Genomic DNA, 26977 nt, shown 5'->3' on the forward strand with positions numbered 1-26977 from the left:
GACCTTAGGCAAGTTTACCTCTGTTCCTGTTTCCTCATCTCAAATTGGGTAATAGAGGACTCAACTCAAAGGAACACAATGAGGAGTAAATAGAAATGTAGTTCAATTAAAAAAGAGAAAAATCAGTGAATCACTGCAGCAAGTTAAAGTACAAGCATCCATGCAACCAATCTTTTTTGACCTGTTCTCCTTTTCAAGTATTAACAGACATACTGCCATTCCCCATCTTTTATTTAGTATCACCCTCCATCTATCAAGTCATAACTGTAACTGCTATAATCATGTATTATATAATTTCCCACACTTAGTCTGCCACTACTCTAATAAACTACATGTTAACTGTCTTCTGAAGGAGATGACTATTTTCACTGCATATAGTATACTCAGAGGTTTGAGATATACAGCACTAACTTCCCCTTTAAAACCTAGTTTTTTATAGTCTTTCTTTTATGCTACCCAAGTATGAAGAACACTTTTCTTTAGTCATAGAACAAACATAGATAGATCACTTAGATAGCAATAGTGTAAGGCATCTTACATAATTTAATCTGAATCTCTTTAAAACTAAAGACTAAGGCTCAGAATTTACCAATCTTCATAGCTGCAAAACCGCATAAACTAGAACTTAATTACTTCTCTAATTATGTAACAAATATAAGAAAAAGTCTCCCACCTCTTTTATATCCCACAAAGGGCAACGGACAGAACACTGGCCTGATATAGTTAAGTACAGTGATTACTGTTCTTACTTCTAATAGCAATTACTCCCTTTCCTCCTTAGAAATCAACTGCCAATCAACATTTGAAAACTGCTCAGTGCCTTCACTATCTTAATGAGCAGATATTCCTTTACAGATATGCTAAAAAGATCCAATTATTACAACGTACAGTTTTCTTATCTCAATAACTGTTGTTTGCTTATTTAACCAAACTCATTTCATTTTTCAAAACCCATGCATAGTATATGCAATCTTTGGGGTGGCAACAGGCACTATGAGCCTCTTTCTGGTACAAAGGAAGCAAAGTGTATCATAATTGAAGATTTAATATTGCCTACCTCTGAGAAAAGACTCTCTACCCTTTAACAAAATGTATTATTAAGACTTTTGGTCAGCTGATACTTAAAACAAATATTCAGGAGCACATGCTGAAAATAAAGTAGGAAAGAACCTGGAATGATTTCCATTTATTATATAAATTCCAATTATTTAGAATTATGATTATTTTCACATTATGGTAACAGCAAGAGCTCAATAAATCTTTCTTGAGATTCTTGGCATTTCTCTGTGCCTCAAAGTTTTCAAGTCTTTAAAAGGTAAAGACATGTTATGGATTTGTTTATCAGGTTTTGAGTAACACCTGTCATTTACCAGCTAATCTACTAACATTAAAACTTATACAACTTTCACTTACATTTGATTCTTTGCTGCTTGCCTCTGAGCTTTTCTTTCTTTCCTTTTCTGATCTGGTGGCTTAGCAAAAACAATTTCAATATTTTCTCCCTCCAAGTCCTTGCCATTCATTTCTTCCATAGCCTTAAAAAATTAAATATTGATCATTATAAGAGGAATTTAAGTTGATTATGATTGAAGTTTTAAAAACATCATTTTATCATCAATGTTGGAAAGATGAGATAAAACAGGTTAGATTTCTTTTTAAAGATCCAGCTCTTCAACCAATTATGTTTTTTATTTAGTCAGGTATACAATTTGCTAAGGCCAATAAAGTTTAGTATGTATGAGTAGAGTATGAGTTGATTACCTGACCTGAGTTTCCTTCAATTTTTTAAAAACATTCTGATTCTAGGATGACTAAAATAATTAGCCCACTTTAGTCTTCGCTGATGTGGCTCAGTTGGTTGGGTGTCGTCCTGCAAAGCCAAAGGTCACCAGTTCGATTCTGAGTCAGGGCACATGCCTAGGTTTCAGGTCTGGTCCCCAGTTAGGGGCATATGAGAGGCAATGGCTCGGTCTGTCCCTCTCTTTCTCCCTCCCTTCCCCTCTTTCTAAAAATAAATAAAATCTTTTAAAAATTTAATAATTACTCCACTTTTGATACCTATAATTCCCTCAATTATTTACCTTAACAGCACCATCTCGTTCATCAAAATGAATGAAAGCATAATCTTTTAGTTTCTTCACTCGTTCCAGTTTCCCAAACTGACTAAATGCCTTTTCTAAAATCTCTTCTGTTACAGTATTGGCAAGGTTGCGTACAAACAGCACTTTTACCTGAAATTTAAAAAAAAACAAAAACAAAAACAAAACAGAAACTCTGTATATTTCCAAAGGTTTCAATTTTCAATCCGCCACCACCCCATCCTGCAAAGTTAACTTTAGTCACAACCATCAGAAAAAAAAAACTGTTTTCAACTCATTTGGGTAAATACCAAGGAATGCTGACAGCTGGATCTAATGAGCAAAAAACCTGAACAAATATCTCAATAAAAAAAGATACACAGATGATAAATAGGTATATGGTGAGATGCTCAACATCATGTCATTAGAAAATCATGATAAACAGTGAGATACCGCTACATACCCACTAGAATGGTCAAAATCCAAAACATTAACATCACCAAATGCTGCTGAGGATATGGAGCAACAGGAACATTGCTGGTAGGAATGCAAGATGGTATAGATAATTTGGAGAGCAGCTACTAACAAAATTAGCCACATTATACTCCTTGTTATTTACACAAAAGAGCTGAAAATATGTACACACAAAAATGTGCATGTATACATGTACAGCAGCTTTACTCTTAATTGCCAAAACTTGGAAACAACCAAGATATCCTTTTGCAGGTGAATGGATAAACTGTGGTACATCCAGACAATGGAATTATTTAGTGTTAAATGAGCTATTAAGCCATGAAAGACATGAAAGAAACAAATGCATGTAACTGAAAGATAAGCTTAAAAAGCTACATACTTTATGATTCTAACTATCCAACTATGTGACATTTGGGAAAAGGCAAAAAACTATGGATAGTAAAATTATCAATAATTGCCAGGGGCTAGAAGAGTGAAGGATGAATAGGCAAATCAAGGAGATTCTTAAGGCAGTAAAACTATTCTGTATGATACTGTAATGGTAAATACATGTCACAAATTGGTCAAACCCAGAGAATGTACACCATCAAGGGTGAATCCCAACGTAAACTATGGACTTGGAGTTATAATGTGTCAATACAGGTTCACTGATTGTAACAAATGTATAAATCTGATGTAAATGCTGATAATGGGGGGAGGCTACTTGTGTGTGGGCAGGGGATATATGGTAACTCTGTACTTTCTGCTCAAAAAAGACCACATGCCTAAAAGTTATTAAATAATTATTTTGCAACTAAAACGAAGATGGTTATTTACTAACAATGTAAATACCACCCCCTCTAAGACAGCTGTTGAACATTTAACAGTTAACACAGGTGGTCAAAACTAATTAGGGCTGGCTTTTAAAAATCTCAGCTAAGGGGAGAGAGAGTGTTCAAAATATTAAGATAAATTCTTTCAATCCTGAAAGCTCCTCAAAAATACAATTATAAAACATGATCTTTTTTACTAAGAAACATTATTGCTTGCTCCTAGAATATGTACAAAGCATCCAAATTTCTTCATCTCAAGTGTTAATCCAACGAGAGTTTAAGAGGCCAGAGGAAAATAGAATCCTAAATAGCTTAGGTGAAGACCACTTATCCTGCCCTGGCTGGTGTACCTCAGTGGATTGAGCACTGGCCCACGAACCAAAAGGTAGTTTTGATTCTCTACCAGGGCACATGCCTAGGTTGCAGGCCAGGTCCCCATTGGGGGCTTGCAAGAGGCAAGTGTTTCATTCATGTTTCTCTCACACATCCTTGTTTCCTCCCGGTCTCTTTCTCCCTCATTTCCCCCTTCTCTAAAAATAAATTTAAAAAATTATCCTTTAAGAAAGTTACCATGTAGACACTGGCATTTCACTCATCTCTTAGATTTAAGTGAACTTAATTGTCTATAACCATTAAGTGAACTTAATTGCCTATAACCATTAAGGGAGAGTCTTAAAGGACAAAGGGTAAAATAACTGCAAACTGCATTAAAGTATTGACTTGAGATGTTTGTTCTCATAGAATGTCTCAACTGACTGCTGAAGCAGGATAACTAATAATAGATAAACCTTGTAACTGCAGCACCTCTGCTGAGGCCAGTACATACACTATTTTTAGGAGTAGGACTTTTAACACAAAATCACCCAAGCTAATAGCACCATTCTCAAAAACTCAAAAGAGATTGCTCTAGGAATCCACACAAAAATGAAGTACACCATTTCCACGGCACGTAGACTAACTACTTTATCATGAGTGTGACAGCTACACCTTATGGCCAGGTTTCCTCGAATAAATTCTGTAATCACTTTACATGCTCTATTTTGTGCAAGAGTTATTCCATGGTACCATTTTTGGTATTGTCACCTTAATAAAGAACACTTTTCACTTTCAAAAATATGGTTTAAAAAAAGTACACAATCGTTTTATAAGTTCTCCCCCCACCCCCAAAACCTTCCCCTATCAACCCCATAAATTTTTTTTTTTTAAGTTGACTGCCATTACCTTTGCCATAACCTCAGGATCAGGATCTTCTATAGGATCAGCCCATTCAACAGTTCCAACATTTCCCCAGACTTTGACTTTACCACTCATTAACCTACGCCTTGCCTGAGCAGCTGTTTTATGATCTTCATATTCAAGAAAGCAAAAACCTCTGTTTTTTTTCTTGTCATCTGGTTGGTGGTATAAAATGACGTCTGTAAGACCCTCTGAAAGTAAGCAACCATTCCACAAAAATTAGATAAAACAAGCAAGAACAAGTAGATCAAAGGATTTATTTTTCTAATACTTGAATACCAACAAAGAAAAATAATCACTTATCTTTACAGGGGACTCAACAGATAATTTGCCTTTCCAAAACACTTTCAAATATTCCCAACACAGGAAAAAAAAAACAAACACATGTTCTTTTTAATTAGATCTAAGGACAATTCTGCTTCCATTAATGAGAGGCATAAAATCTTTACATAGTTGCTTTAGTAAAATGGCAGTATAGGTCAGATATGGTTAGACATTTTTCTTGTTATGCAAGCAAACACTAAAAACTTTTTAAATGACACTTTTCTAGCCTCAGATATTGATTAGCTTTATTTAAAATGAAATAAAACATACTAGTTATTATATAAGAATTTCAAAAGTTCCTTGAAGACTAGTAACAAGCTGATAATTTGTTAAAATATTCTAGGCAGACAAATTTTTTTTTAAAAGCAGTCTAGTCTGTCATTTCAAAACTGTTATAAAATGCTTTACAGTTCAAAGAAACTGCACCATATTCACAATGTGGAAAAAAATCAAACCATTAACACACACACATACACACATCAAACAATCCTACCAACAATGTCAACTACCACCTAGAAATGCATATGAATAAAGAAATACAATACTCCAAAACGGGGATGTACAACAATTCTGCAGACTCAATTCAAATCCCAGTTGCATTCCTTACTAACTACATAACATTCAGCAGGTTGTTTCCCCAAGCCTTATTGTGCCTGTTTTCCTTACCTCATATGGGTGTAGTGAGAATACAATGAGTCAATAAATGTAGTGCTTAAAACAGTGCTTGTCACACAGAAGTACGCAATTACCTTCAGTATTAAAAGTTGCACCTCCTTCCAAATAAATCCAACTTACCTGTTACTTTGCTAAATTCTTCAAGAATCTGTTCCTTGGTTTTACTCTTAGGAATAGAGCCCACAAAAAGCCTATTGTTGGCAACCGAGATGCAGACACCAATGTGTTTTCCAGAACGAATTTCATGATTATTATACTGAAAGGGGAAAATGTACACCATGTTTTCAAAATACTCACAATATCCTATCTTAAGTGCTTATTAGAGAAAGATATGCACATCCCATACACAAACACAAAACTTTTTAAACAAATTAAAATTTTAACACTGTTTCTCAAGAATTTATCCTTTTAAAAAGTACCACAAAGACATTAGGAAATTGTAATCTGAGATAGACAGGAAGATTGTTTAGTGTGACAAAACACACTAAACAAATTTACGAATTAAATTAGTGCAAAAAATTGTTAAGACTTTGAAATCTAGGAAACTTGTTTAACTTGGAATCAGGTCCGCAGCAGCTTAAATATAAAATGGTTGATTCCAAAATACCTTAATTTCTACTTAAATCCATCCTGCCAACCATTTGTCTTCATGCAAAGGAAACTGATACAAATACCAGCATCTACATTTATTTTTCCGTCTTTCCTTAACCTCTTACACAAAGTTGCAATAAGAATTTTCGGATTCAAATACTTAAGTCTGAAAGGGAGAATCTTTAAGTCTGAATCCCTCTGCTCCCCCCCGCATTTAAATTTCATTAAGCCTGCAATGAAGTTGGAGAAAAACAAGTAAAGATTATTGTAAATGTGTAACTATAAAATTACAGTAGAAAGTAAATATATTGAACTTCAAGTAACCATATCCCACAGAAGAGATACTGTAGAGGCAAAACCCAATCTGTCAAAGTGACAAATCTACCAATCAGTATTATTTACAAACCAAAGTTCAAAACTATTCAGGTATCTGGAAAAGTAGATAATCTATATTACACAGTTAAAACCACTTCAAAATTTCAAGGTAGTAATAATGGTGGCAGCAGCAGCAATAATTATTGATTAATCCCCTCCACGCCTGGCCTGAAAAATCTGCCTTAAATGTACATACAAGCGCAGCTATACAAACTAAAGAATCAACATGAATTTTCATAAAACTTATAGACCATCCTCGTGGCAAAAGTTGGTGAAAGTAAACCCACCCTTCTCTCTCTATTATTTCCATAACAGGTACATAAGAGAAGAAAACATACATTGTCAGAAGACTGATCTATCCCTGTCCCCTTCTCCATCTCCAGATATTCAAAATTGAACATAAAGATCAAACACCTTCCTTCAGTTCAGAACAACTGTACTTCCTATCCCACCTACTCAGTTCACTCTACCCAAGTCTCTGGTCATTATCACTCTAGCATTGTCTGCTCTTTATGTTATACCAGAGGTTTTTTTTAAATGATCCTAATTTTTTCCTATTGGAAAAATGAATCTCAATGGCTTCCCATCACCAAAAAGATAAAAGTTCAAATACTTGTACGTTATATAAGTCCATCCTAAAATCTTTTCCTCCACAATACTATAACCTTAGCTATTTACATCATTTCTCAAACAGCTGTCATACTGCTAAGGCTCTGAAATAAAATGTTTTCGCTGAAACTTTCATCATCCAAACTCTACATACCTGTGGAACTCTACATACCTGAGCTCAACCATCAATAATACTCTACAATCCCTAAATCCTATAAAGGTCAACAATAACACCCTTCTATGTTAACACAGACCAACAGTTCTCAACAGGAGGGATTTTGTTCCCCAAGGGACATGTGACAATGTCTACAGACTTTTTTGGTTGTCATCTAGGGGTGGGAGGCTTGTTGCTGGTATTTAGTAGGTAAAGGCCAGAAATGTTACTAAACATACTGCAATTCATGGGATAGCCCAGCATAACAAAGAATTATCCATTCTACAGGGTTGAAAAATCATGCCACAGAATGTTTTGTCATAGCATTTATACCCTATTTAGACTAAAAACCTCTTAAAACTAGAAATATACAGATTACCTGCAAATAGTAGAGCTATGGCTGAACCCATCATGCAAGAGATTATAGACAAGTAGATACAATATACTATTTCACAAATAAGTTAACCAAACGCAATTGTTTTAAGGTATGTACATTCCCTTGATTTTTATGATCTAGCATCAAATAGATTACTGACAAATCACTGGCTTTCAATTTGGTCATCTACTCTACAGGAGCTGACAAAAACATTAAATTATCAAAAAAAGAATGAAAGGAAATACAAAGTGTTTAAAGGGAGAAAGAGGAGTTATTTTGATGACAAGAATTTTGTGTAACTTTCCCTTTTTTACATTTTTATTCCCCAAACGTTCCAAGAATTTACTATAAGAAAATACTTGTTTCTTAAAAAAAAAACCTAAAGTTTTTATAGTATTGTTTATACTATTTCCATCAACATTAACAATGCTGCTTCAAAGAAGTAATGGTCCCATTATTATCAATAAGAAGAGTTCTTCCCTTCTAATTCATTATCACTAGCCTTGCTACAATTAATCAAGACAGGGTAGGTAGAAAATAGTATATTTAGGACGGATGTGTTCTCTGAATATAAATGACATGAAGATTTAGCAGGATTATAAAGTGAACTATAACTCTTCGTATTATTTTACTTAAAAAACATTGAAATAATTATAGCTAACCCACAGAAAGTAAACTGCCTTGCCAATGAAAAGAAGTCATTAATAAAGTAGCAAAGATGACCCTCTGAGCATATTATTCAAATAAAAGTACCCAGAAATAAACACCTCTTTAAGCAATGCCCCATCTTCCATATACGGATTAAGCATGCACTTTCACACACACACACGTGCATGCACACACACACAAATCATTCAACTTTCCTCATTCCTTTTAAAAATCCTCACTTGAAGACATTTTTCACTGTTTTTAGAGAAAGAGGAGGGGAGAAACATTGATGTGAGAAGGAAATATTGACTGGTTGCCTCCCATTCACACCTGGACTGGAGAACCCACAACCCTTCAGTTACTGGATGATAGTCCAACCAACTGAGCCACACCAACCAGGACTCATTCTTTATTTTTTAAGACCAATAAAATTTTTTATTGTTGGATTAATTTGAGAGAGAGAGAAACATTGATTTGTTGTTCCACTTAGTTATGCATTCATTGGTTGATTCTTTTATGTGTCCTGACCAGGGAGCAAACATGCAAACTTGGTGTATGGAATGACCTTCTAAGCAACTGAGCAATGTGGCCAGACAAAACCCATCTTTCATCTGCAATTCAAAAATAAACTTTACATCTCAGCAGATGGGTGACAGTGAGTTAGATGGTTAGAAGGGCATAACAAAAACTCTTCTGAACCTTACAAAAGATTCTAATCTGCTGGTAGACCCTAATTCTCAAGTGTTAGTATATCACGGCACTATAATGGTTTCAAAGTGTTTAGAAAGTGAGATCTTGCCCTGACTGGTGTGGCTACAAATGGTAAGGCCACCCATTCAATTCCTAGTCAGGGCACACGTGCTGAGTTGCAGGGCCAGGTCCCAGCTGGTTTCATGCAAGAGGCAACTGATCCATGTTTCTCTCACATATCAGTGTTTCTCTCTTTCTCCCTCCCCTCCACTCCCTAAAAATAAGTAAATAAAATATTTTTAAAAAGGAAAAAAGCGAAGTGCTGACCAGTGTGGCAGAGTTGGTTGGGCATCATCCCGCAAAGCAAGAGGTTGTTGGTTTGATCCCTGGTCAGGACACATGCCTGGGTTGCAGGTCCCTGGTTGGGGACGTGTGAGAGGCAACCTATCAATGTTTCCCAAGCACATGGATGTTTCCCTCTTTCTCCCTCCCTCCCCTCTCTCTAAAAATAAATGAATAAAATCTTAAAAACAAAATTTTTTATAACTTTCAGATTCAGTACCACAATGAGGTGACCAAATAAAATAAGGATAAATTTTGAACATTAATCAGTGCAGTTTCAGTATTTCAAACACCAAAATAGGAGCAGTACAGTCTGGAACATTTGTCTTCTAGACTCAAAATAACAAGTCATTTTTTTCCTTTCCTCATAGCCAGTCACCAAATCCCCAGAAATTTAGCAATCTCAGATTTAGAATTTGGTACAAAAGTGGTTGGTTACTCACTCCTAACTTTTCTTTAGCAGCAAAGCCATTACCTACACCAAGCCTGCCCACTTTTTTTTAAACATTTAATTACAAAGTCTTCTGTAGGTTGAGCCAAAATTTACTTCCCTAAAAATTCTACAATAATTGTATTTCCTCCTCTGAATGACAGCACTTTATTTATCCGCACACAATGCTCAAAACTAAACCGTTCTCTATATGCTTGGCTAATCATTCCTTCCCTGACATGGTAAACTGAAGTGCTTCCTAGAGTGTCACCAAATAGTGACATCCATACCATAATTTTGTACATGCAGACTGAGGAGTTTAATAAACTAAGACTATTACTAATCTTCCATTTCTAGACACCACACCTCTGTAACATGTAGTCCATGATAACCTCAGCTTATTTGGCAACACCACTCTGTTGACTCACACTACAGCTTACATGTGACACTACATATGTACAGGACTTGTCTTTTGCCCCCAGTCAATTCCATCTTGCTAGTGCGAACTAACTATACATCAAAATCTTTTCAGATCCTGATTTGGTCATCCAGAGCATTTATCACTCCATGCTGATTCAAGTAACCAAACATTTCGAGGGCAGTCCAACGACACCCTCATTTAAATAAATCACTGATAAAAACTGTATTAGAACCTACAAAACACCACTGCCTATCATTTCTCCCTTCAAAATCTTTAACCTTACTCCTTTCTTGTGCTGCCTCTCTCCTGGCCTTTTTTCTCTTCATCCAAACATCCTTTATCATTCTGTCATTTATATCAAGCTACCCACACCAAGGCTCAACACTGTAACTGCACCACGCAACTTACCCCAGCAATCATTGACTAATGACTTCTGGCACTGACTTTATACACTTTAATAAACTTTATACAAATTTTCTCCTGCTTCTTTCCACAAAACTCACTGCTTCAACTAGTTACCACCTATGTCCTTCACTGTCCTGCTCAAACCTCTCTATCACAAAGCCTTCTCTAACAACCCCTACCCAAAGCAATCTATCCCATCATCCCTTTGTTACCCTTTGAACCATCTGCTTCTACTTTAATTGTAATTAGCTGCACATGTCCTGTAAATTCTAAAGTCAAGAGCTGAATCAAACTACCCTGAATGCCCATAGTAAAATATTTCACATTAAACCCACTAAATATTTTTAAGTGGCTACTAAAATATTTTGTAGGCCTATCTCATTAGAGCTGCATTCTCCAAAACAGCTCTACACATTACACTGGTGCACACAACCACTTTGGTAAATAAAACCATCAGTAGCCATAAAATCAGTCATTTTTAATGTGCACATAGATATCAACTATTCCAGAGTTTGAAACATGAGCCCTAATGGCATTTTCTGCAGGATACTTCCATTACACAGCAGTGGGCAAAAGTAGGATAAATTACCAGCCATCATTACCTAAAAAATAATTCATAAGTATACAAAATAACAATAAAAATACAAGACAAATAATAAGTAAATAAATAAGAGTAAACTGTTGTTTCACATACTATAAACCTACGTTCGCCCACCGGTGTATAGGACTGTAATGAGCACTGCAACACCAGTGGCCCTAGCTCCAATTTCAGCAACATACCACACAAATATATATACACACTTGCCTGCCCTTCCCCCGAGTCTTTGTGACAATGCCAAACACTACATATACTTCCAAATATTCCACAGGGGGTAATGGGAAAAGCTTCACACACACACCCAATTATTCTACAATAATCCCTTGACTGAAGGTAGCACAGAATAAACAACTGCAAATAACAACCTGAAACCACTGAGAGTTCAATAGCACAATGGCCCATTGCTAATACAAGAATATTATAAATTCTTGTCATAAGTAATGGGTTTACATGGCACTGGTCAGCCAGTCAGGTTATTTATCCAACATCCACTTTACAATTTCTATTGTCAGGGATTACTGGGGGGAAAAAAAAAAAACAAAACAGAGCTTACATTCTGATGAGAGATAAGTAAATAATTTAATAAGTCAAGAAATAATTTTCAGAAGCATTCTATTTTATCATGTTCAAAATACCGTTATGAGGCAGCTGGGTGCTTGCTGCTCAAAGTTAGGAAAGGCCTTCTAAGACTTGATTGATTGGAAGGCTGCAGCACAATAACTGGTTGAAGTGTTAGAAAACAGAACAGCAGAAGGCAGCCTTGAGATGGAAATGGTCATAGCTTATGTGGAGGATAAAAAAGGCAAAGTATGAATAGAAGGGTAATGAAGAGTAGGAGCAGAGAGGTTAAGAAACATAAGATATGACCTTCCTTGGAAGCCATTTATTAGTTTTCAGCATGGGAATGTTGTGACCTAATTTTATGTGGCTGAATGGTTAAGAGTATAAAGAAGCAATGGAGAGCAGCGAGAGACTAAGATTCTTCAAATGGTACCTTAGACGAGATGGTTAAAAAGTGGTTAGATGCCAAAAATATTTTGGCAGTATAGACAGGACTATGAGTTCCTTTTAATACCACCTAAACTGCATAATTTAAAGAGTGAGGCTATCAGATGACATAACTTGTACTGTTGGCTTGTTATGTCTAGTTAACAATAGGCACTCTTTAACAAACTGGTATCAAACTAAAGCAGTAGGACCTCAGGCAAGCCAGCCAGCCTATTTACTCCTCTGCAGCATAAAAATAATTCCACTACCTTGAAAAATGGGTTGAGGTCATATTAAAAGGTAAAAATGTAGCACCCAGCAGGATTCTATGACTTCACAAGTACTTAACTGATAGTTTTATTCACCTTTAGAAATTTAGATCTTGCTTTCCTAGCTAGATTATCTTCATTTAGATATGAATGGCTTTTATCCCCCAAAATACAAGATAGATGTTGGCTGAAAATAGGGTCATTTAAAAAGTTTGTGGCTGCTTGGTAGCTGCTTCTAACTTCATGCCTCTTCAGCTGTTAACATCAATTGACCCATTTTTACAGGTAATATAGACGCAAACTTAAAATCTACAACAGCTTTTAATCTATGAGGGGGGATGATTATTGAATCATTAAAAAAATAAAGCCCAATACATACACTACATTAATCTAAGGTATTCTTCAAGACACTTCCAGTGCAGGGAAGCAAAAGACAGTGCTTCAGCCTTTCCTGATCTATAAATAATGCAAAAAGGTTTTTTTTCTCAATCTGATTATCTACAACTAGAATGACAGTTCAATCATTTTATATAGAAACTCACCTTGGATATAGTTGTAATTCAAGTAGACTATCATAATTAAAGTCAGTTTTCAAAATATGCTCCACTAAGGAATATCTTTAAGGGAGGGGTACTCATTTCCACAAATGAATACAAAGTAGCAAAACATATCCAAATCAACGTGAGTTTTGCAATTTTGAAGAATGATTTCCTCAAAAATCTAGTCCTCACTTTTACTGTTGGATTGAGGCAAATCTCCCAATTCAATTATCACCATAATCTTAGCCACAATAAAGCATCCTTTTTAAAAAAGCAATGATATGTTCCAGGGAGGAGAGGGTTTAAAAAAGGCTAAATGACAATGGAAAAAAAAATTTAAAATTTAAAACTAAAAAAGGAAAAAAAAAAAGCAATCATGTTCAATTCATCCCAGTGGATATATATCACTACCACTAAGGGTACCCTTTTTAAAAGATTTTATTTATTTTTAGAGAGAGGGGAAGGGAGGGAGAAAGGGAAATATGAGTGTGCGATTGGTTGCCTCTCACATGCCCCCAAATGGGGCCTGGCCCACAACCCAGGCATGTGCCCTAATTGGGAATTGAACCAGGAACTTTGGGTTTGCAGGCCAGCACTCAATCCACTGAGCCACACCTGCCAAGGCAAGAATACCTTTCAAAAGCACCAAAATAAGGTGCAAAATCTATTTATCAGCCAGGAATAGAAGTACGTATGCCACCAGATAAGGACTTAAATCACAAACCCAGAAAAAAAATGGAAAAAGCTTAGGGTAAGAGTTAGTTCCCGGGCCAATCAAAATGGCTGTTTGGTTATCTAGGGAAAGTTTCTGCATTATAGTTAAAAAAATTAACTATATTAATAATTAGACTATACACTAAGCCTACAGCAATGCAATTTTGGACTATATTATCTGTTAAATCAAGGCAACTGTCCAAACCAAAACATATTTCACGTGTTTTTTATTGGTATTCAAAATCATGCTATGAATGGATTACATATCATCTTCTTCTAATGATGTCTGTCAGAGGTATCCAACTCGGGACCCATGATGGCTATGAATGTGGCTCAACAGACAATCACAAATTTACTTAAAACCTTTTTCTTTGTTCATCAGTTTTCATTAGAGTTTGTGTGTTACTGTGTGGCCCAAGACAACTCTTCTAGTGTGGCCCATAGATGCCAACAGGCTGGACACCCTAGTAGTTTCTGGACACTGTCTACAAACAAGTTCTAGTGAGGACCTACCATAATTTGTATATTGTGGTAGCAAGAATTAAGTAGCCTACACAAATGTTGGTTTAATTACTCCTTTTAAAAATATTAATACAGCCCTGGCAGGGTGGCTCAGTTGGTTAACCATTATCGTGTAAAACAAAAGGTTGTGGGTTCAGTTCCCCATCATGGTGCATACAGGAGGCAGCGTACAGTGTTCCTCACATCCCTGTTTCTTTTCTCTCTTCCCCTCTCCCTTTCTCTCTCTCATTCAAATCAATAAAGCATGTCCTCAGGTGAGAATTTTTTAAAGACTGTTAATACATAAATCATTACTTATAACAATAACTATACTTATTAAACAAAAGTAAGACTTTAGGTACTAACCTAGTAAACAAAATGGATCTGACCTAACTAAATTCTGTACTGACTTTCGGGGGTTTTTTTTGTAGCAAGATGTCACCTCACTGCCTTGTCAATTATTCTACATTTCCACATTAAAATTGCTATGTTATTACTACCTGGCAAAATGTACTATTTTTAATAGATTAAACTGAACCATTTCTAAAGTACTTTTCAGAACTTTAAAAAATTGTTATACCTGAACTGCTTAAACTAAAATTTGGACAGCTCAAAGATTACCAGTTAATGAGCTAGCTATACCCCCTCTAAAATAGAAAGCATTCTTTGAAGGAAGGAAAAATGAGCCATGATTTAAAAACAAATACCCAAACTCCTGAATTCTTTTTTTTAAAAGAAACCTATATTCTTCCAAGTAGCAACTTTTTTAATGCTAAATCTTTACCATATTCAATCATACACAAAAATAGAGAGATGGAAGCAACAGAGCAAACAAGGTATACTTCTTTTATGTTTATCCTTTAGGACTGACTTAAAATGCAATATATCTAAGTAGTGAGGGAAAAAAATAATAAAGTTTAAGAGGAGGAAGCTGTCTAAGGATTTTAAGTTTGCTTAGAATTACCCACAAAATATAAGGTAGATAAGGTAAATTTAACAAACATCTGCCATAGGGAACCATTAACCCTCAGCATCTTCAACTATAAAATGTAGAAACCTGAGTCACAAAATTTAATAAACCTAATTTGAAGGAGTTATGTAAGCCATAATTTGAAACATTAAAATTCTCTCTCTCTCTCTTTTTTTTTTTTAAAGTTGGGAAGCATGGCTCCGCTGGTTGGGTGTTGTCCTACAAATCAAAGATTCTGTCAGGGCAGATGCCTGGATCACAGCTGGGTCACTGGTTGGGGGAATGTGTGGGGGCACAACCAATCGATATTTCTCACACTGACATCTCTCCCTCCCTTTTTCTCCCTTCCTTCCCCCCCCCCAACCTCTATAAATAAGTAAATATCTTAAAAAAAAAAAAAAAAAAAGTTGGGAAAACACCCTGGCTGACATGGCTCAGTTGGGTTGGGTTTTATTCTGCAAACCAAAAGGTTCGATTGCAGGTTCGATTCCTAGTCAGGGCACATGCCTGGGTTACGGGTTCAGTCCCCAGTCAGGGCATGTGCAGAAGGCAACCAGTTGATGTTTCCCATCCCTCCCTCCCTTCTCCTCTCTTTGGAATCAATACAAGAAAAATTAAATTTAAAAATATCTTTAAAAAAAAGGTTGGGAAAAGCACTAGGTCCTCACCTAATATCTTGTATATTTAAATCAAGTCTTGTCACTCACCACAAAATCATGTATCTCTGTAACTAAAAATTTACCATCACAATGTCTTTGTAAAGTATTTTTGAAAAAAGGATGGTCCAGATACGGCCAAAATCTATGGGATCCCTATCTACTAGTTACTTTGTTAAACCTTTAACATTCCTATAAATTAAAAAAATCACTAGGCCGGATGTTTCAAAGAACCAGAAATTCTTCCACACTACCTTACAGACCCTGAATCTCATCAACTATACTTGCAAAGAATACTGCTACAATGTGTACACAGAGAATGTGAAAGGCAGGCACAGTAAAAAAGAAAAAATGACTTTAAAGATAGTGAATATGAAGACTGAAGGAAAAAAAAACTTACCAGTTTAACAGCCTCCTGAGCTGCTTCCTTTGTACAAAAAGTGACAAACGCATAACCTCTATTGAGACCTGTGAGTGGATCCATCATTAGACGAAGATCCCATATAGGTCCAGCTTTCTCAAATAATGGGACAAGTTCATCTTCAAACAGATCTCTTGGGATCTTCCCCACAAATATCTGTAAGTTAAATGTGAAGTAAAAACCATGGAGAGTTTCTTTAGGAACCCAGACACCTGTGCATTACTATAAACGGTACAAAGTTTTTAGTTTCTTTACCTCAGTGCCAACAGAAGGCTGCTGACCTGAATAAACGGAATCTGGAGGTGGTCCCCCATACTTCCTCTGTCCAGTGGTCACATCAAGTGTGTAGCCTGTTCTTTCCAAGAGTGCCTTTAAGAATTCAAATGTCATTAATACATTTAATTTACAAGACCATACCCATGCATTTAGCAGTTAAAAATAAAAATCAATCATGTTCAAATTTTTCCATTTATTTTGGCAACATTCCTACCAACCGGTTTCTGGTGTTTCAGAATTTCCTCTTTAATGTACACTTGTAATGGCCCCAATTTATAGTGAAAATCTCAAAATCCCATTCAAATTACTGGTGGTCTCTAATTATTGAATAGTGCTTAGAGAACAACAGGAAACATATGAATCCATTAACAACTTTTAAAGCACAGTATATCTATTCTGCCAATACCTCCTAAAATAATGACTGCACATAAGCTGGTTGACTTTAATTCTCTCCTGAAGGAGAAGCAGTATAAATCACCTCTCCCAAATCTGGATTTTTTACCCAGTAAATTCCCTATACCTTATATTCCTAGGTACACATTGCCACTGTGGGCAATTCCACCAACTTTACAGAAATTACATTCCTCAAACTAAATCCAGAAACTTAGGAACTACAGGAAGAATACCGCTTATTCATTTGACATTCATTTACCATACTTTACAGGACAGGACAGATCATTCAGAAAAAAAAAAGAGCCAAAATGACTTTGAAAATTATGAAATTGCAACAATGTGACAATTTCTACATTTTATCTCCCTGAAAATAAACTGTTAAAATTTATACAACTTATATTTACTCAGAGCATTGGGAGTTTCTCTTCATCTCTTATTACAGCAAAAGTACTAGAAAGAAACAGTCCAGTTAGCCTAAGGAAAAACCCAAGAATATTCCTCTTCTCCACTTACTCAAACCACAAAGCACAAACAGTTTTCTAAATAATAAAACCAATCCAATAATTAACTAATAAATCCTGAAATAAAAACACACCAGGCATATAGCTTTATCAAAATTCAGTTAAATGATTTGGAATCATCTGTCTCTGAAAATGACCAGACACATTTTAAAAACTTTCTACTCAAAGAACATAAAGTATTTATGAAAAAAACACTGTAAATGACAAAAAATCCTCTATTCCTAAACTCTAACAAAAAGGTCCACAAACTCTTACATATTTTAAGCAGTCTTTTTCTATTACACCCAAATGTTTGCTTAACAAAGCAACATTGGGTTAGCTTTAAAAATAAACTGAAATCTATTACTATCACATTAACAAAACAATTAAATGGCTCATCTTCCTTTCTTCCCATATGTAATCCCTGCGCTTCTTTTACCTTCATTTTTTGTATGACCCAAATAATACCTTTTATGCCAACCCCTAAAAACAAAAAGGAAAAACTTATTCCCTCTGTAAAACCACCTAGAAAAATGCCTGTTTTCTTGCCACAATTTGTTACAATAACACTTTAAGCCACTCCCTTCCAAAGATACAACTAAAAGTCACACAATTTAAACTTTAACCTTTAATAAAATTTTAATAATTCTATCTCCCAATGTAGACTTAATTACAATTGGTAAAATTTCTATGAAAAAATATTTATGATTCAAACACAATTCACTGACAGCTGGACCTGTGAAAGCCTCAAATTTATGGATGACAATAACAGCTAGCCATATTCTAAGCTTCGCTGTTCCTATACCATTAGAACACCACTTAACACCTATAACTGTTAATGATAACTGATTTTCTTAAATCCTAACTCTTGGCTCAAGAGCACTGGCACACTGTATTAAGAACACCAGGGCCCTGGCTGGCGTAGCTCAGAGGACTGAGTACGGGCTGCATACCAAAGCATCGCAGGTTCGATTCCCAGTCAGGGCACATGACTGGGTTGCAGGCCATGGCCCCCACCAACCACATATTGATGTTTCTCTCTCTCTCCCTCTCCCCCCCTTCCCTCTCTAAAAATAAATAAAATCTTTAAAAAAAAAAAAAAGAACACCAGGTTAACTAGTACAATCACCGTATTTTCTGAGCTAAAAACAACACAACTAAAAACCTAACACAAAGATCAAAACCTAGTTGATTTAGAGGCCATTTACTATTTTAAAGTACCTTTAACAAAAAACAAAAAACCAAAAACAAAAAGAACTTCCACTCCTCAGTTTCCTCATTTACATTTCCACACAGCTTTTAGAAATGAACAAATTAGCCCTAATAACCCATAATAATGGAGGAAAAAAGGGCAATATTAAAATTCTGTATTTATTTCACTTTAGGGCTTGAGAATTCTAAGAAAAGCAGCCAACTGCTACACGCATACACTCTCCACCAGCATGGGGTGAACTGATCCCCTCTCATTTTGGTTCCACTGTCAGCAACCTGGACTCGCAGATTTTTGCAAAAAAATATCTAAAAATAGGATGTGGATGTACTTCTTTACATTTTTTATTTAGAATACCAACAGCACAGGTTTAACATCAGTATAGCTGGGCAACAAAACAAATTATTTAGAATAGCAAACTGTTTTGAAACAAATAGTTAAAGGGAGAAAACTTTTCAAAAAACAGTAATTGGAAAATATTAGCCAATTATCTCATGGTCATTAATTCTCAACATAAACACACACACACACACACACACTCATTTCACACCTAAGGAGTATTTACTAAACCTATAAAATAGTGAAAAGAACTTTAAACTGACGGGAGCAAAATACCTTTTTTAAGACATACCTTAATTTTTGCCTCATCTGGTCCTTTGCTAGAATCCGCTACTTTGGTCCCCTGTTTTTCTCTCTGCCTATAAGTCTTCATGACTCCACATAAAAAGGCACTTTTGTTCTGAAAAGTAATTTTCCAATCCTATTTAATAATCATCTCATCTGTATCTTATTAAATCCAGTTTAAACTACATCAAAACTGCAAGGATTTTATTCTTTTTACAGACATTAAATTAATGTTACCTGAACATGAGAGAGATCACTGTCTTTAAACTGCTGAAGAACTGCCAATGCTCCGTCTTCATTGAATTCTTTTAAAGCTTCGATAGCTCTTTCATCTAAATCACTATGTGCAACAAGCCCTGGAGAAGAGAAAGCTTAATTAGTTGTCCACTTTTAATATTTTTGAAAATATTTTTAATGGAAAATACCATGTTTACCAACACAGGCAACAGATGCGCCAAGTATTATTCTATTCCTCTTACCATCTATACAATGAAAAACATACTTGAGCCATTCTTAACTGCAGTGTGAAGGCTTCTCAACAGCACTTAAAATAATAAGTCCGTTTCTTTTACATCTTGTGGTGTGTCTAAGTCAGATAGTTCTGTACACTAAGTATTTGTAAATATACAGGTTTAAAAATTCTAAAATCAGCCAACAAAATACCAAACCTGACAACTTAACCTCTGTCCATTTCAAACAACCACTAGAAAAAGCAACAGCCACGCCAAGACAGACAAACTACAAGTCTATAGTTACCAAATTATTTAACAAGAATCCTACTACAAAAGTCACATGGCCTGCTTCCAACAGATAACAGCTGTTGCTACCATCATACACTTATCCATCTGGCCGGCCAGCCTTTACTTCCTAACCTTTCTTTCTTCCCTCCCTCTGTATACAGGACACCTTAACCTCTAGTTCACAACTACCACAACAAGGCAAAACTCAACTCCAGTTCCCACACTTATTGGAAACCACAAAAAGTTGCTATTTTAGCTCAAAGCCAGAAATCCAATAGAAAAATTTCATAATATAATTTTGCAAGTGTTAGTTCTTACCTGCAACGTAAATTTCATCTAGTTTTTCAGCAACTTTCTGTGGTAAACCAGCATCAAGCAATGTCTGAAAATTTTCTGAATGGATAACTGCAGAAGTAGTATCCATGGGCTCTTCAGTACCATTTCCATTAACATGTTCTGTAGCCATGTTTCCAGAGATCTGTTCAAACGCAATAAGCAAAATTAAACTAGGATCTTCAAAAAGGGTAGAGGACAAAATGAGAGCCCCGATCTTTACTTTCTCTACCAATTTCTACACCAGCCAGCCTGCGCCTCCCTTTAAAGAAGCCTTAAAGTCACTAGCGCCTGACAAGCCTGATTTGGAGCGCGCGGCACAGAAGGACGGATTCACTTGTTTTTCCTTAGCACCACCCCTGACTCACCTGCTAACACTCCCTAGGAAAAAAACACATTACAAATGGAGCCCAATCAGCACGAGGACCAGCCAGCGTGCCACATGCAGCTGTGCCCATACATAGAATGAGGTTTGTGTGGATACAGCAAAACAGGGCTTTTCCCTCTCAAAGGTAAACCCCCAAAGTGCGCGCTTTTCCCGCCTGCCGCTTATATATCAGTAACAGCCAGCGAAGAACAAAGCGCTCACACAAGCTACCTTCCCACCACCCAATTTCTCCACCCTTCACCCCCGCATCCCAAAGCCCGCCCTCGACTCCGCACCCTGAGTGGCAGCCTCACCGCTAAGGCCACCATGAACCCATTAGAAACACGTGCTCTGCGCCTTCAAATGTCCTACAACTTCCTCCAACGGAAACCCACCTAGTCCCAGGCCAAGACGACCGTCACCGGCTCCCAACATCAAGCCGCGGTCTGAGTTCTCGGAAAGCACCAGCAGCACAACCTCACCCCTCACACTGAGGCCGCGTCGGCGCCAGGCCACAGGCTCTCCCCGACCCCCCCCCCCCAATCCCCAGTGCCGCCGTCTCCTCCGTGACACCTGGCTCTCTCAGCCTTGGGCGCCGGCGACCGCCCGCCCGCCTGCCCTGCCGCGCCGCGGCGCGCAGTGCAAGCCCCCATCCCGCTCCTGTCCATACAATAACTGCGGCGCCCCGGCCAGCTGTCCCACCCCCGACCGGGGCCGACAACCCGGCAGCGTGAGGGCGTTCCGCGAACTGCCCGTCGCCTACCGGCCTTCGAGTACCACCCAAGCCCGCCTCCCAGCTGCGGGACGGGACCGGCTCCTCTCCGCCCACTCCCGCGCCGCGGCGACAGCCACGACAGCACCAACTCCGCCGCCGCTCGCGGTCCGCGTGGGCCACGGGGCCGCCTCCTCCCCGGAGCGCCGCAGACAAAGCCCGAACGATAGCAGCACATGGAGTAGAATGGGAAGTGCCGGCGCGGACCGCGGCCTACACCCAAGCAGCCCCAGTCAACGTGCTCCTTTCCTCCTTGGAATCCATTTTCCAGAAAAGCCGGTTTCTCCCCACACCTCCCTACCCCAGCTCACTCCTCAATGTCAAGGAGCTCCCCTCCCAAACCCAGGTCCTGGCGGTCGTTACCTCCCCGTTGGGCTGCGGCGGAGGAATCCTGTCCGAGGAGATCAGGTTGCGGGAGACGCGTGCTCGCTGCTCCCTGTGTCCAGCGCGAGTGGAGCTGTTGTAAAATGGCGGCCGAAGCTCACGCCGCTGGCAGCAAACCCGATCCAGTTCCACTCGCCTCCGAGCGCGCTCCCTGTGCGCGCGCGCCCCCGCGTGACCCCCCCTTCCCTCCCCTCCCTCGCGCGTCCGCTTCTCTCTCACTCTCTCAGCCCCTGCCCTCCTTCAGCTCCTCCTTCTCCCCCTGCCACCCCTGCCGCCGCCACCACCACCACCAGCAGCAGCCTCCGTCTGCTTTCTTTTCTTGGCCTTTCTTCTTCCCCTCCCTGCTCCTTTCTCCCACCGGTACCGCTCTCGTCCGCGGCCTCTCAGGTACAACTGGCCGCCTTTCCTCTCTTCGCTCACACGCTCGCCAGCTCACTCACTCCCTCCCTCACTCTCTCGGCCCCGTCCCCCGGTCCCTGCCTAGTCGGCTCCTCTCTTTCTCTCTCCCGCGCTGACGTGACGACGTAGCCTACGCCTCGGGACGCGCGCCTATGGGCTCCGCCCCTACGCCCCACCGCCACTCTAGCTTCTCACCTCCGGGGAGCCGCGAGACCCCGCCCTTCCGCTCCGGAGGCGGCGGCGGCGGCGGCGGCGGCGGCGACGGCGGGGCCAAGAGTGAATGAAAGGCCCGCCCCTTCCCCTCCCGATACTCCACCTCCCGCTACCCTCCAGGCGGGGCGGGGCGGGCCCGCTCAGCGTGTTCCACTCGTTCTCCTTTGTCAGGAGACAGGCATCTCCCCACCCCGCCCCACCCCACTCCCTCTGCAGCACCGCGCGCACGCCACCCCCACTGAGTGCCCTCCCGCCCCACCCCCGACCCTTGTCCGTGGCTGGCGAGACACTGGGCTGGGGGCTCGGAACTGACCTTAGTTCCCGGGGCAGCACCCACCAGTCCGACCCCAGCCCCAGCCCCGCGGCCGCGTAGCCGTTCCAGGCGGTGTCCACGCCGCCGCCGCCGCCGCCCCGCGCTCTCACTCGGGAAACTGCAGGCGCACGTGTCCCCCGGGGCGGGGCGAGGCAGACAATGGAGCGGCCGGGGAGGAGATCGGCAGCGAGACCCGCGGACTTTAGGTCAACCTGGTTGTCCTGATCTCAGGGTGGGAATCTTTCTGGGGAGGTCAGGTCTCCCCCACTGGACAATGGGAACCCCCGGGGCCCCGCGCCGCTTGCTTTTAGGAGAACCTTGGGCTGGAAGGGGACGGGGGGGGGGGGGGGGTCCGAGGCTCAGACGTGGAAACCCCGGCTGCTTTAGAAGGGGAACGGGGCTGGGTCCAGCGGAGCGAGGAGTGGCTCCCGTCTTGGGATGATACGAAGGCCAGATTTGGAAGCGAAACCGACCGGTGAGGAGTTGTGCAATACTCCATTTCAGTCCCTGGCCTTTTAAGCAGTTAAGGGCTTCCTCATAGCAGTTTGAGCAACTTGAAGCCACACAAAGCTGCGTGGTTAAGGCAGCTGTGAAGAACATATCTGTTTTCAAAAATCTTGACAACTGAATCTTATGTGAAGTGACATTTCCTTTGTGACGGGTTGACTAGTTACACGAGAGACGAGACAAAGGCATTTGAATTTCAGACCCGGTATGGGTGCTAATTTATACAATGCAGCTCTAATGAATAGAGAGTGTCCTACTAATTTAAAAGCAAGCTTATTTTTAAGAGCTCACTGGTTCCCTAATAAGCTCTATGCTATGACAACAAATTAGTATAGTTGGAGAAAAAGTTAGGTGAGCACTCTTCAAAGTGCCTAGCACATAAAATGTCAGATTATTTTCATAGGTTCCTCAATCAAAACATGAAATATTTGACCTGAGGTATCCAATACCTAAAATCACTAACAAACCTCTACCTTCTATGGTATTCAGGTAATTCAGCAACAATTTAACTCATAATCTCAAAGTTATACAATGTTATAAATGAAAAACAAATAGCCAAAATGTTTAATTTAAAAATATGAAAAAAAAGAGTAATCCTATAAATTAAAGAATGAAAATAATAGATTTGAGCAATCCAACACTTTTTTTAAAAGATTTTATTCATTTTTAGAGAGGGAAGGGAGGGGGAGAGAGAAAGAGAGAGAGAGAAACATCAATGTGCAGTTGCTGGGGGCCCTGGCCTGCAACCCAGGCATGTGCCCTGACTGGGAATCGATTCTGCCATGCTTTGGTTCACAGCCCGAGCTCAATCCACTGAGCTATGCCAGCCAGGGCCCAACACTTTTTATTTAGATCTTCCTGGGGAATGTATGTTCATTAAAGAAAGTGCTTCTACCTAGGCAATGTTGTCTACCAGGTGATCAAGGACTCCCAAAGTAAAATATCTAGCTCTAATCCCTTTGTCTAACCACCCCCAAGACCTTTATTTGAGCTTTCAGACACTCCAAATCAACATTTTTTAAAAAACTGAGCACATGATCTTCCTCTAATCTTTCATGTCCAGAGTTCCCATCTCAATGAACATCACCCACTTACATCCAGCAGCATTACCTGGAAACCAGAGAGTCATCCAAGACACTGTCTTCTCTCTCAATGCCATATCTAATAATCAAGTCCTGCTAATTTTGTCTCCCTAATATATTTTCACGTCTCTCTATGTTGCAACCAGGGGTCATGGCACCATCACTTACTGTCTGAACTAATGATATAGCCTGCTAATTCATTTACTCTTACAGCTTTCCTAATTCATTCAAAACCCAAGTGACTCTGTCTCGCTGTCTCCCGCTCTCTCTGTTTCTCTGTCTCTGTCTCTGTCTCTGTCTCTGTCTCTCTCTCTCTCTCCATTTCCCTTTCTCTCTGTCTCTCTCCATCTCGCTGTCTCTCTCTCTTTCCCAAATAAGATCATATAGCACATCAGCCCTGACCACTGTGACTCGGTTGGGTATTGTTCTGCAGAGCAAAAAGGTCCTGGCATGGCTTTAATTCCAATCAGCACAGATGCCTGGATTGTGGGTTGGAGTGTGTATGAGAGGCAACTGATTGATGTTTCTCACCCCCTCTCTAAAAATAAATTTTAAAAGATTTTTTAAAGCCAAACTAGTACACTGATTTACTTGGTATGGTGGACCCACTGGGATAGACTGAAGGCAAAAGGTCTGGCACAAGAAATGTGCTCAATAAGTGTATTCTTACTTTTCTCAAACCTATTAGTACCTAGCCCAGAATTTGATGGTTAATAGGTATTTGCTGGATAAAACCACAGGATAATTGGCTGAGACCCAAACAACCTTGGTTCTAATCCCAGATCTGCTACTAATTGATAGTGTGAACTTGGATAAAACATTTCACTTCTCAGACTTTCTATTTCTTCATCTATAAAAGAAGTGTATTAAAACATAATTTTTAAGATCTCTTCTAACTTAATATTCTATCATATATAAAAATTCTTCTGAAATTCTTGCTCTAGCATATCATTTTGCCACTTAAGGTCATTCCCATTTGAGTCCAAACTTCCCTTTATAGCAAAATGTCTTGCTATTCCCCCTTGTGTGGACCCTTGCTTCAAACAAAGCTAGGAGAGGTAATAAAGTTTGATATTATGTGATTTTGAATATTATCCCCAGCATGGATGAAGAGAAATTGACACATTCACTGTTAGGGGGATGATAACTCTCTTACAAGATAATTTGGCAAAATACTTACCACAGTATCACTTATTGTGTGTGTGTGTGTGTGTGTGTGTGTGTATAAAGATAAATATAACCTAAACATCCAGTAATAGGGGACTGATTGAATAAATTATTGTGAACCCACATAGTGGATTATTTGGAAGCCATTGAAAAGAAGGACGTAGTTGTAGATATCCTAACATGGAAAAATACCCTACCTAGATTACATTCTTAATTTTTTAAAAAGCCATCTACGGAAAAATGTACAGTGTTACATTTATTCATTCAATTAAATACCTTCCATGTACCAAGCTCCAGGGTATACACTAGGTTTACAATGATGTATATCAAGATAGGCATAGGTGATCCCTGACTCATGAAGCTGTGTACATGTATGTAACCAAATATGCATGTTTATGAAGATTTTGTTTCTATAGAAAACAATTACAATTAGAAGGATGGGATAGAGGGAGACCATCACTTTTTAATTCATACACTTTGGTGATATTTAACTTGTTATAATATGTTATTTATATTCTCCATTTACATACTCTAAAAAGTTATTTATATACTCCATTACTGGTCTTTCCATTAATGTATCCTCTGAAGTAGTGAAAAGATGGAGACCTGTGGAGTATAATCAATGAAAGGCAGGCATCCAAGCATGCCTGTTTGGATTTTTTGCTTATCATTGAAAATTCTTCTATCTCCTCAGTGCCATTATGTTTTTTAAAATACCATATTTCCTTCCTTTATTTCTACATTTTCTAAAGTTCATGTAATTACTGTATATTAATGTTATGATGGGAAGGGAACCCTAAAATTCATGTGAGAAAAATCCACAACACACCATTATTCTTTCCTAAGGACCATAAAACCTTAGAGTCAAAAGAGACTGTGGAAGTCATTAAATTCAATCTTTTCCATAATTAAGAAAGTTTTGTAACATCTCTCATATTTTATTTTCATAGTAATTGAAAGGCTGGTGTGTTAAAATTAGAGACTTCTGCTCTTCAATTTCAGACACTGCTAAGAAAAAGAAAAGAAAAGCTACAGAATGGGAGAAAAATCTTTGCAAAACACCTATCTGTTAAAGGACTAGGATCCAAAATATACAAATTCAAACAACAAGTTAAAACCCAACATTAAGAAAGCAAATAACCTGATTATTAAAAATGATCAAGCTCTGGCTGGTTAGCTCAGTTGGTTAGAGCAATGTCCCAATACACCAAGGTTGCAGGTTTGATCCCTAGTCAGGGCACATAAAAGAATCAACCAACGAATGCATAAATAAGTGGAACAACAAAATTGATGTTTCTTGCTCTCTCTACCCCTTTCTCTCTGAAAATCAATAAATGCATTTTAAATAAAAAATTTAAAAACTAGCAAAAGATCTCATCAAAGAAGATGTATGGGAGGCAAA

At 38.7% G+C, this 26977-nt stretch overlaps 1 protein-coding gene across 4 annotated transcripts in view; it reads right to left on the reverse strand.

Annotated features, from left to right (window-relative positions):
* Positions 1–22411, reverse strand: part of LOC123821328 (synaptotagmin binding cytoplasmic RNA interacting protein) — a 28679-nt gene extending 6268 nt beyond the window's left edge. For 2 of the 4 annotated variants that reach the window (XM_045842620.1, XM_045842619.1), the window contains exons 1-10: positions 21874–22410; positions 20357–20516; positions 19536–19654; positions 19306–19413; positions 16551–16664; positions 16275–16451; positions 5720–5855; positions 4586–4791; positions 2082–2231; positions 1414–1535 (exon numbers count right to left, since the gene is read on the reverse strand). In XM_045842620.1, the coding sequence (XP_045698576.1) occupies positions 1414–1535; positions 2082–2231; positions 4586–4791; positions 5720–5855; positions 16275–16451; positions 16551–16664; positions 19306–19413; positions 19536–19654; positions 20357–20504 (1280 nt within the window). In that variant the 5' untranslated portion in view covers positions 20505–20516; positions 21874–22410. Of the gene's footprint in view, positions 1–1413; positions 1536–2081; positions 2232–4585; positions 4792–5719; positions 5856–16274; positions 16452–16550; positions 16665–19305; positions 19414–19535; positions 19655–20356; positions 20517–21873 lie in introns of all 4 variants that reach the window. The other 2 variants (XM_045842618.1, XM_045842622.1) reach the window with 2 other exon arrangements.
* Positions 22412–26977: the final 4566 nt, after the last annotated feature.

This window comes from Phyllostomus hastatus, unplaced genomic scaffold, assembly GCF_019186645.2.
Source record: "Phyllostomus hastatus isolate PE091 unplaced genomic scaffold, TTU_PhHast_1.1 phas_contig_40, whole genome shotgun sequence".
Lineage (NCBI taxonomy): Eukaryota > Metazoa > Chordata > Mammalia > Chiroptera > Phyllostomidae > Phyllostomus > Phyllostomus hastatus.